A 12,089-nucleotide genomic window follows, 5' to 3' on the forward strand; every position below is an offset into this window, starting at 1 on the left:
TTTATCAAAAATTAATTCAAGATAGTTTAGCTGAGTAAATTAAAGAAGCACTGTTTATTTGCATAATTAAGTCTACAATACTGTAGTGTCTTGGCAAAAACCGACTGGTCAAAAAATTTAGATAGTTTTTTATCGAAAAAATTGTTCTTAAGGCCAAATTAAATTTTCGATAGTGCTTTGCTATTGTTGAATTATAAGCACAATTGATGACAAATTGTGAGTTAGTTTATGACACAGACAGATGTTTTTTTTCGGTCTTGTTAATTATTAGTTCTAGTGGTGTGCGCAGTTTTTCTAAGGTGGGCGGTTTTTCGAAAAAAAAATTAACATTTTTTTCAGCTCTCCAAAAATATTCAAAAGACCCTATGTTGGCAGAAATTTTTTGTGCTGCAGCATATTTTTGGAAAAAACGGTCTAAAAATGATGTTAGGAACACGCTTTATAAAAAAAAAAAAAGATGCATGTAGTTTTTAAGCAGGGCACAACAGCGGTTCTCCGTGGATAAATGTTCTTAATTTATTTTTTTAAATGCGTTTTTTTGGCGCGCGCTACCCCCTCAAATTTAGTTATTTTGGCACCAAAGGCGCCTTCGGAAAAATTTTCGAGGTTGACCAGCCAAAAATTGATGTAACTTAATACCAAAGGGGGACCCTTTGGAACAATTTGGCAACCAGAATTATCAGTAGAAAATCATAGCTCCATAGGGATCTACTGATTTGATCCCTATTGCAAAAGGAAGGGAGCTCGTTGTAAGGTACAAAACTCGTTGTAAGGTTATTCGCATACACTGAATCCTTGAATTGGTCTAGTTCAGGGGTGGATACTATTTTTAGGTACCATAGGGGGAGGGGTGAAATAGTTAGCCAGACCCGTTTTGTGTCTTGGTCATCTTCGAAAAACATCTTTCAGAATTTCTTAGTCGTATTCTAAATCGAATATTTAGCCAAGCATTCTTCTAGTACACTCAAAAATATTTGTAATTTCGAATCTAAAAATTTTGATCTTCCATATCTATGGCACCCATTAAATAATTGTCTCTCCTTATAGGCGGCTGAATTGAGCGTAAATGTGAATTATTGTACCCAACAACGAATAATGCTGAAACAGAGCAAAGGTTGTTAAAGAGATCAGTCATTGCAAATTGATGCTGCATACTCAGTTTTTAGCTCTAGAGTTCTAAACAGGGTTGGGTGTAGGTGCTGAAGCACGTTGCTGTGCGTTTGTTATGGGTGCTGGCCCCACCCTGTTATTTGGGGTCACGATGTGGTTGGAAAATGATCGAGTGGTGAGGAAGTTGGCGACGACGAGGAGCAGTGATGCCCCCACTATGACCTTGTCTATCTCCGGGTAGGGGCCATGAGTGCAATCGCCCTCCAGGGTCTCATCTTTCATGGAAAATGTCAGTTGTGCTGAAAAAAAAAGAGAAAAATAACTCTTAGTTATTTGCGTTATTGAGTAACCACCGGATTAGTTTATTATTGATGACTCTCTGGTCAGCTTGTTGAAAGTTTGTTGGGTTAAGCTAGCGTACTATTGGATGACAAATAGTTTTAAGTTATGGTGTCATGGACTCAAGTAACAGAATTTTCAACTTATTAGGCAGAGTTGGATTTAGAAGATTTGGAGAGGGCTTCGTTTTTTTTCTACTTTTCGTCAAGAAACTCCAAATGCGTCATAATACAGATCTGCAATAAATTTGAGAAGAGAGTGCGGGACGAAAAAAAGTTCAAAAAATTGTCTTAAATATTAGGGCAAAAGGAGGGTCATTTAATTAGTTTGGGAAATAAATTTTCTCGACTTAAAAAGCAGCAGTTACTATTTCCTAGAAACTTTTGGCTCCGCCTTCGTTAGGAAGAGTTTAGTTGCCGTGTGATTTTTTTTCGTTCATCTTACTAACTTTTCATTTTTTGAAGGCGTCTCCGAAATTTGATTGATTTTTTCTGCTATATCTCTCTGTTGTTCTGGAAATTCCGGTCGATAACTTTTTCAGGAATTTTTTTGATGGGGTTTAATTAAAGAAATGCCGCTTTCAAAATGAAAGGATTTCCTAATAGTATCATCAATTTGGTTGTAGAAAAATTATTTTGAGCTGAAGACAAAAAGATTTTCAAAATGATATTTAGGATGCTGCATTTAATTGTTATTTTAATCATTTGAGTTTTGATTTCAATCCTTCGATCTTGAGCCCGTTCCCTTATGCTTTTTTTCTCTTTCCTTGAATGTTGGAGTTTGTTATCTTGACCTTCTTAATATGTTAAGAAACGAAAGAATTTATTTCACAAAATTAGGTATTATACAACGTCATCAAATATATGACTTTTATATAAAAAAAGCATGATGACTTAAGAGAGGATGTACGAAGCACAAAACTAGAAGAGAATTTAAACATGAGTGAAAAGATTTTAAAAAAAAACTAATTTTTATATTACGCATAATACAATTATAATATATTATCAATCGTATAGTCCCTTTACCGCCCCCTGAGAGGTCTACCGTAGATTATCCTCCCCAAGCAGGTATTAAATCTGAAAGCTGATTCAGTAAAAAATATGCATTTCGGGGCATCGCCCAAAATGGTTTTAAATTTTTGTGCTCGGGATTGCCTTTGTATGATGGTAAATGCTTAGATTAACAATTCAATTTTTTCAGTAAAACGCTGAATTTTGATGCTGGCTTTAATTTTTTATACTTTCTATTAGATACCATAGGGTGATGAAATAGTAAACAAGACAGGTTTTTTGTCTTGGTCATCTTCAAAAAACATCTTTCTGAATTTCTTAATCGTATTGTTAATCAAATCTTTAGCCCTAGCATTTTACTACACTCAAAGAAACTTGTATTATGAGATCTAAAAACTAAGATCTGCTACCTATGTATATGACCCATTAAATAAGTGTTTCTTATTGTCAGAGGCAGCTAAATGAAAATAAATGTGGAAATTTGTACCCAACAACAAATAAATTTTCATTAAGTTGAAACAGAGGCAACTTCAGCATGTAAAATGTCAGTTGTGCTGAAAAAAATGAAACTGATCCCTATTTATTTGTGTTATAGAGTAACTACCGGATTGGAAGTTTATTGAAGACTCTCTTCTCTATTCAATTTGCTGAAAGTTTGTTGCAAAATTTTCTTCTCTCAAGTAAATGGGTTAAGCTGGAGTACTACTGGATGACAAACAATTTTAGGTTATGTTGTCATGGACTCCAGAAAACAGACTTATCAACCTATTATGCAGAGGTGGATTTGGAGGATTTGATGGGGCTTCCTTTTTTGTCTACTTTTCGTCACGAAACTCCAAATGCGACTATTACAGATCTGAAATAAAAATGAGAAGAGAGCGCGTTCCAAAAAAAAAACAAACAACCAGTTTGACCCGGTCTTAATTTTTAGAGACAAAATAAGATCATTTAAATATTTTCGGAAATAACTTTTGTCGACCTAAAACTAGCACTTATTTTTTCCTAAAGATTTTTGGCACCACCATTTTTTTCGTTCATTTTGCCAACTTCATTTTTTTGAAGGCGTCTGCAAAATTAGATTGCGTTTTTCTGCTGCATTTTCCGTTGTTCTGAAAATTCCGGTCGAAAATCTTTTTCAGGTTTTTATGGCGCGATTTAAATCAAGAAATGCCACTTTCAAAATGAAAGGAATTTCCAACAGTCTCATCAAATTGATTTTAGAAAGGTTATTTTGAGCTCAGGATAAAGGGAATTCTAAAATAATGTAAAATATGTTGCAATAAATTGCTATTTTGATTACTTGAGTTTTGATTTTCATCCTTCAATCTTGAACCCCGTTTTTTTATGCTTTTTCTCTTTCCTTGAAGGAAGGTGGTAGTTTGTCAACTTGAGCTTCCTAATATAGTAAGTAACGAAAGATTATATTTCACCAAAATCAGGTATTATACAACCTCATCAAATATTTATTAATTATTTGAAAAAATATAATGGGTTAAGAGAGGATATACGAAGGACAATACTAGAAGAAATTCTACACATGAGTGAAAAGATTTCCTAATATAATCTTATTTTCATTTCATATATAATAGTTTATAATATGTTAATAGGATCAATCGTACAGTCTCTCCCCAAGCGTGTAATAAATCTGAAAACTCATTACGAGGCCAAACTGTGCACTGGATAGGAGCACAATTTTGTGTCTGTATGTTCCTGGTTTCCAGAGACAAGTATTCAAACATGCTCCAAACTGTAAGTGGCTTCCACTTACGAGATTTACGTGGATTCCGCAACTGTATTATGTGGATTATAGTTAGTTGTTCTGGATTCCGCAACTGTAAGAGGATTCCGCAAAATGTAAGTTGAATCCGCAAATGTAAGTGGAATCCGCACAATTTGTAAGCGGAATCTGCCAACTGTAAAGGAATTCAGAAATTTGTTTATTACTGAACTTGCATATGCACATGCGGAATTTAAAAAAAATTTCAACCATTGTCAGCGTAATCCACGAAAAAATCTTAAAACATTTCTACTACTCCACCTCCCCCAACTTTCATTTTCAATTTGAGCAGCTATTTTAACAATGTCATAATGTGAGGAAATTCGGCATGGTTAACAAAATAAGTAATGTGAACAGATTTTCTCCTCATACTCAACATTGTAACATCATTCATTCATCCATAAAAAATGAAAACACTTGAATCAATTATCATTACGAGGCCAAACTGTGCACTGGATAGGAGCACACTTTTGTATCTGTATGTTCCTGGATTCGAGAGACAAGTCTTAAAATATGTTCCAAAAATTAAGTGGGTTCCACAAACAAAATTTCAGCGGATTTCGCATACATATACCTGTAACGTAAATTTTGTCGGCACTCTTGTTTTGTTGCGGATTCCGCAACAAACAAATATAGCTAGTTGTTCTGGATTCTACAACTGTAAGTGGATTCCGCAAAATGTAAGCGGAATCCGCAAATGTAAGTGGATTCCGCAAATTGTGAGTGGATTCCGAAATTTGTTCAATACTGAACTTGCATATGAACAATTAAAAGCTGAGCTGGAATTCTTATCTCTAGCAATGCGTAATTTAAAAGCAAAGAGCTAATCACTGTAAGCAGAATCCACGAACAAGTCTTAAGATATTGGTCACCTAAATCGGTGGATGTCATTTTTTAGTATTTTGGAAACACAACACCGAACAATTTCAATATTCGGAGTCATTGAGTTGAGAGTGTATGGAACACACAGCATATCGACAAATTAGGTCAGCATTTGGGATTGCGTCAATCCCAAATACTGATTTCGGAAGCATAACGCCGAATAAATGCAGTAATTGTAGTCATTGGGTTGAGAGTGTATAGAAACACGACACACAGCATATCGCCAAAGTGGATCAGTATTTGGGATTTCATCGATCCCAAATACTGGTCAGTAGTTGGGATTGATGGAATTCCAAAAGATGGAATATTGCGAAATAAATATGGAATATATCCAAAATTTAGAGTCATCAGATTGAGACTGATTAGAAACCCAACGCATAGCAAATTGTCAAATTAGTTCAGTATTTGGGATTCGATCGATCTCAAATACTGGTCAGTATTTGGGATTGATGGAGTCTGAAAAACTGGAATAATGTGGCATAAAAATGGAATATATCCATTATTTGGAGTCATTAGGTTGAGAGTGATTAGAAACCCAACGCAAATCAAATCGTCGAATTAGTTCAGTATTTGGAATTTCATCGATCCCAAATACTGGTCAGTATTTGGGATTGACGGAATCCCAAAAACTGGAATAATGTGGAGTAAATATGGAATATATCCATTATTTGAAGTCATTAGGTTGAGCGTGGATAAAAACCCAACGCATAGCAAATCGTCGAATTATTTCAATATTTGGGGGACTTCATCGATCCAAAATACTGGTCAGTAATTGGGATTCCATAAAACCCAAACACTGATCTATTCTAAAAAATTTCTATTCTAGTAAATTTATATTCTAGTGAAATCAAATCATGTATTTAAAGGCTACTACATATATAAATAAATATAAAGGGAAACCGCAAACAAAATGCTGATTCCAGTTACAATTTGCGGATTCCATTTACAAATTGCGGATTCCACTTACAGTTGCGGATTCCGCAACAGCTCAATTTAACGATACAAATGTTTTATCATTTGTTTGTGGATTCCACAAACTGTTCTGGATTCCGCAAATACAGTTGCGGATTCCGCCAATTCGCCTATTTTTCGAGCAATTTTGAGCGGTACAATGATTTAGGTGTTTGCTTGTGGAATCCAAAAAAGCATAGAAGATCAAAGAAAAGTAGCAATGTTGCTGAACAATTAGATACGTAGCAAAATAATTGCAGATAGATACGTTAAAGGACAGTCGGAACAATCAAGGCTTGTCATTGTAACAAGCAGTCGAATTGTTCACTTGAAGTTATTCGAGGAGAGACGCAATTATTGATCTTGTTCGCCCTTAGATTCTTTCTAACTGAAAAATTATTCAAAAAAGCTGTAAATTGTAAAGCCTATGACTACATTTTTTCAGAAAAATTAATCCCGGGAGTTCAATTTCATGACCATAATTTTTGAAAGGCGGCTTTTCTGAGTGTAAATTACAGCTGGTGCATTGTTCTATAACACTTTTTGGAAAACTGTAGCCTAGATGGTACTGACAGAAAATTCTGGCCGTTGCGCACCGTTAATTTTATCAGGCTTTTCCTTTTCGTGGCATTTTTTCCATTTTTCCCGTTTTGATTTTGATTTGACCTAAAAACTGTTTTGAAAAAACTTAGATAAAAACAATCTAAGTTGGTTCAAACTTAGTCCCAGCTTGGTCAAAAGTCGATTTTAAAGTGCACTGTTTAAAACTGTGGAGCTGCAATTATTTGGTCAATTCGTATTAGAAGTGGCACAAAAACTATAAGAATTAACGAAGCACATGAAGTAAATGCATAAGTAATGATAAGTAATGATAAGTAATGAAAAAAAAATGCTATGTATGAAAAACAACGCTGCTCTATTGAATGATTTCTTATTACGGTTACATGTTTTTTTTTGTAGAATGTCGTTCAATTAAAGAAAAGCAAGCCAAAAAAGCTGAAATGGCAGAATATCTGAAAAATGAATGAGTGGACAGCGTTAGTTTTTAAACAGTTTAGAAGAATATGGTTGGTTTGGTTTTTAATCCCAATCGGATTTTTCGCTTTGAAAAACAACGCTCCAAAAGTGCTCAATGTGAACTTTGACCGTCTCCAGAAGAAAGAAAAAATGTATGTAACCTAGGCAGCCACGCTCCCTCGAAATACTTTCCGTTTGATTCTATTGCCTAAAAAACTGAAACCTAACTGTTTAAATGTAACGGTTTACTTGCCCACATTCGACCGAAATTGTACTTAGAAAGCACTCGACCGTGTTAAGCAAAAATGAATTTTGCTACCAAATTGTAGCGCAATATGAACTATTGTAGTCGTTCGACGAGTTAAATCCTTTGTTATTAGGAAGTGGGAAGGAACTATACGCGGTTTTTTCTCTAACTTTCAACTGATCGAAAGAGAAAAAACAGTAAAGGATCAAGAATGGTATCATTTTAAAGCCTTATTGGTTGCGGTTTGAATTGCAAAAGATTCAAACCGCAACCAATAAAGGCTGCGGTTTGAATCGATACGTTAAAGGCTGCGGTTTGAATCGATACGTTAAACCTTGTACTTAAAAAACACTCGACCGTGTTAAGCAAGAATGAATTTTGCTATCAATTTGTAGCACATCAAGAACTATTGAATTCTTTCGACGAGGTAAATCCTTTGTTATTGTTCCGACTTTCGATATGAAAGTAACGGAAAATTTGTGCTCGGGATGGGTTTTTTTTCTTCAGACGAATTTCGATTTTTTAACTAACTATTTTTAAATTTTGATATCATTCAAAAAGTATTGTTGTCCTAAACTCAAATTTGAAAAGATATTTCCCCTGTGATCATTTTTCGTAAATTAATAGGGGTTTAAAGAATGCCATTTTGGCCAGTTTGAGACAATTAACGCGCGATATATTTCGCGCTATTAACGCGGAAGCGGAGAGTTAATCCGTCTCAAAATCGTTTCAAATTGGTTGAAATAAGCCTATTTGCCTTAATTGATTTGTTACAAGGAGCTAAATCTGTCTTTTTGAACTTTATATGGCGTGTGCGGGGATGATTTTCATAAAAATATTCAAATTTAAAGAAAAAATTTCATTTTATTTTAATACATTTAATTTTTTAATGTTATTAGTGCTCAATAGACCTTAAAGGCAGTTGGAACATTCAGTTCTTCGCCCTGATCCGAGCAGTTTTGTTAGGATTTGAGAAGGAACTATACGCGGTTTTTTTCTCTAACTTTCAACTATTCGAAAAAAAAAAAACAGTAGAGGATCAAGTGCGGTATCATTTTAAAGCCTTCTTGGTTGCGGTTTGGATTCCAAAAAAATTTTTTTTAAATGTCTCGAGAAAACCTACTTGATGTGTATTATTTTGTTTCCTAGACTAAATTAATGTGTTTAAATTACGAGCAGAGAATACACCGTTTGGCCTCGTAATGCTGATTCAGCATAAAATATGCATTTCGTGATATAGCCCAAATTGATTTCACATTTTGTTTTGTACGCGGGATGGATTGCATTTTTATGATGGTAGTTGCTTAGATTACCGTTTAAATTCATTTTTTTTTTCAGTAAAATGCTGAAGTTTGAATGATTTCAGGCTATTCTCAAAGTTAATTTATGGAATCTCCAATATTTTTTTTCTACAAGCAAAAGTTATGATTCTGTGCGTGAAATCAATGTTAAACCTTTTCAATTTATTTTTGACAATTTCATAGGTTTTCTAATAAAAACAAAACAATTGCAGATAGATACGTTAAAGGACAGTCGGAACAATCAAGGCTTGCCATTGTAACAAGCAGTCGAATTGTTCACTTGAAGTTATTCGAGGAGAGACGCAATTATTGATCTTGTTCGCCCTTAGATTCATTCTAACTAAAAAATTATTCAAAAAAGCTGTAAATTGTAAAGCCTATGACTACATTTTTTCAGAAAAATTAATCCCGGGAGTTCAATTTTCATGAACATAATTTTTGAAAGGCGGCTTTTCTGAGTGTAAGTTACAGCTGGTGCATTATTCTAAAACATTTTTTGGAAAACTGTAGCCTAGACGGTACTGAAACAAAATTCTGGCCGTTGCGCACCGTTAATTTTATCAGGCTTTTCCTTTTCGTAGCATTTTTTCCATTTTTCCCGTTTTGATTTTGATTTGACCTATAAACTGTTTTGAAAAACTTGGATAAAAACAATCTAAGTTGGTTCAAACTTAGTCCCAGCTTGGTCAAAAGTTGATTTTAAAGTGCACTGTTTAAAACTGTGGAGCTGCCATTATTTGGTCAATTGGTATTAGAAGTGGCACAAAAACTATAAAATTTAACGAAGCATATGATAAAATGTGAGCATTAGTAATGAAAAAAGTGCAATGAATGAAAAACGGCGCTGCTCTTTTTAAAAGATTCTTGCTTAATATGGTTACATACTTTTTTGTAGAATGTCGTTCAATTGAAAAATTTGAGAAGCAATCCAAAAAAGTTGAAATGGCAGAATATCTGAAAAATGAACTACTGAACAGCGTCAGCTTTTTTGAACAGTTTAAAAGATTTTGATTGGTTTGGTTTTTTATCACACTCGGATTTTACGCAATGAAAAAAAAACTCGCCAAAAACGCTCAATGTGAACTTTAACCGTCTTCAGAAGAAAGAAAAAAATATATGTAACCTAGCCAACCACGCTCCCTCGAAATACTTTCCGTTTGATTCTATTGCCTAAAAAACTGACACCTAACTGTATAAATGTAACGGTATATTTGCTCATATTCGGTCGACCTTGTACTTAAAAAACACTCGACCGTGTTAAGCAAAAATGAATTTTGCTTCCAATTTGTAGCGCAATAAGAACTATTGAAGTTTTTGACGAGGTGAATCCTTTGTTATTAGGAAGTGGGAAGGAACTATACGCAGTTTTTTTCTCTAACTTTCAACTATTCGAAAGAAAAAAACAGTAGAGGATCAAGTGGTGTCATATTAAAGCCTTATTGGTTGCGGTTTGGATTCCAAAATTTTTTTTTAAAAGTTGCCTCTAGAAAACCTACCTGATGTGTATTTTTTTGTTTCTTAGACTAAATTAGGCTGAGGCAACGAATAGTTGAAATTGATTTTCAAGTTACTTACCACCGCCGAAGCACGCCATAATGAAGGCAGTGAGGGCGGCGAAACTGCTGATAATCATCGAAGTCGTAATGCGACACCAAGTCGGGTTGCCGAACGTATGCAGGTGGAACAATGCGAACAGCAACTCCATCACTGGACACCAGATAAAGATCCCTGTAGCACGGAAGGCGTGACAGAAGCGGAACGCCAGGGTTGCCAGCACCAGAAGGGCCCCACTTAAAACAAAACCCATGATGTTGAAAACCCGTTCGTGTAGCCCGATCGTCGAGAAATGTCCTTCATGAGGAAAGAAACTCCCAGGATAGTAATGCAGTAATGCATGCGGGGTTGCGTTCGAGTTAGGTAATATGTATCTTTTGAGGATACACACGGCAGGATTGGCTCCTAGAGTAACCATGCTGATTAGTATCATGCAAATCAAAATGGCATCCGCAACAACGAAAGCTGAAATTAGCATAATGTCAATCAAAACTCTCGGCTCAGGGTCAAACTCGTCACAACGAGCGATTTTTGTACTATTCATGGTGAATTTCAACTGAAAGCATCCCAGAAAAATAGACATGGTATTAAATATGATCCCAAAACCCACGAGAACTATTTGAACGACAATGACGGTACTGGAACTTTTGCCAACAGACATCAGGGTCAAGCAAACTACAATGACCATGTGAATTCCAGTCCAAAAAGGAAACCCAATGAACATCATAGCGTGACAATTCTTCACCGCAAAGTTCCCGCAAATAAACATGATTATCATGGGAATGAGAAGAATAGACGCTGCGATGGCGCTTGCCGCTCTGGTGTTGTAAAGAGGATCTGGAAACGGAGGTTGAACCGACCTCGCATTACGTGCATGTCTGCGCCGCCGACGTCGTTCCCGATCCTCATCAATTCGCCGTTGTTTCTCCTCGTTTACGACAACTCGGCATAATGGACACGTAGAAGCTCGCTCCTCCCAGTGGTCAAAACACTCTTGACAAAATCGATGTTCGCAGGGTAAAGTTATCGGGTTTTTTAACTCATCGGTGCAAATCGCGCAGTCTGTTTCGGTTTCACTCTGCGAATCGGCTCCAGTGTCCTCCTCCGAGTCGTCCTGATCATCTTTCGACTGGTTGTTGAATTCCACTTCTCTTGGAGATTTAATTTGGACAACTTCAGGCGGTGATTCTTTCGACTTCGGTGGGTTCGGTTTTGATGCCGGATTAGAAGGCGGTTTCTTGGCACAAACGGGACATAACTGGTCAGCCTTGAGCTTCCCTTGCTTCCTAAGCAACACCGGGTTGCATTTTGAACATACTGTATGAGCGCAAACAGGAAGTCGCTTTAGCCGAATGTTCTGGAACACTCTCAAGCAGTTTTGACATTTGTTGTCTAGTCTATTCGCTGGACCAGGCATGTTGTCGCATTTTGAGCCGACCAATTTTTGACAACTGTCCTCGAAAGTTTTTGTCTGTAAAGCACAATCTCTTTTTTGACCATAAGTTTACTGAATTATCAAATTATGAATTCATTGCTTAATCTGGCCGCGCAAAATAAATTTTGGTGAACAATCAGGTCAAATTATTTTAGACTTAAAAAATAGTGAATTAAGAAAATTGTGCGTACAAATGATTTGTGTACATTGCACAAAAACTGCATGAAACTTTTGAAACGCATAAGAGCATGCTACGTCAAACAAAAATCTTTTTTTTTTCTGTGAGATCGGCTTTTTACTTCAGCACATACAAATTCATGTGTTTAAATTACGAGTGATTCTGAGCTTTCATGCTGTTACCATTAGTTTTCTAGTTCATGCTTCATCACACGAAGAAGGTTGATTTTTGGCAAATCGCTCCTCGCAGACTTTTTAGAGGCTTGCGGAGCTCAATTGTGACAAGTTA

General features: G+C 35.7%; 1 protein-coding gene across 1 annotated transcript; it reads right to left on the reverse strand.

Annotated features, from left to right (window-relative positions):
• Positions 1–158: 158 nt before the first annotated feature.
• On the reverse strand, positions 159–11,873 carry LOC134851097 (uncharacterized). The gene is made up of 2 exons (XM_063867026.1): positions 10,210–11,873; positions 159–1,409 (listed from the first exon to the last, which is right to left on the reverse strand). Exons 1-2 carry the CDS (start codon positions 11,603–11,605, stop codon positions 1,177–1,179), a joined length of 1,629 nt encoding a protein of 542 aa, XP_063723096.1. The 5' UTR covers positions 11,606–11,873; the 3' UTR covers positions 159–1,176.
• Between the last annotated feature and the right edge of the window lie 216 nt (positions 11,874–12,089).

Source organism: Symsagittifera roscoffensis, chromosome 7, assembly GCF_963678635.1.
Source record: "Symsagittifera roscoffensis chromosome 7, txSymRosc1.1, whole genome shotgun sequence".
In the NCBI taxonomy this organism is placed as follows: Eukaryota; Metazoa; Xenacoelomorpha; order Acoela; family Convolutidae; genus Symsagittifera; species Symsagittifera roscoffensis.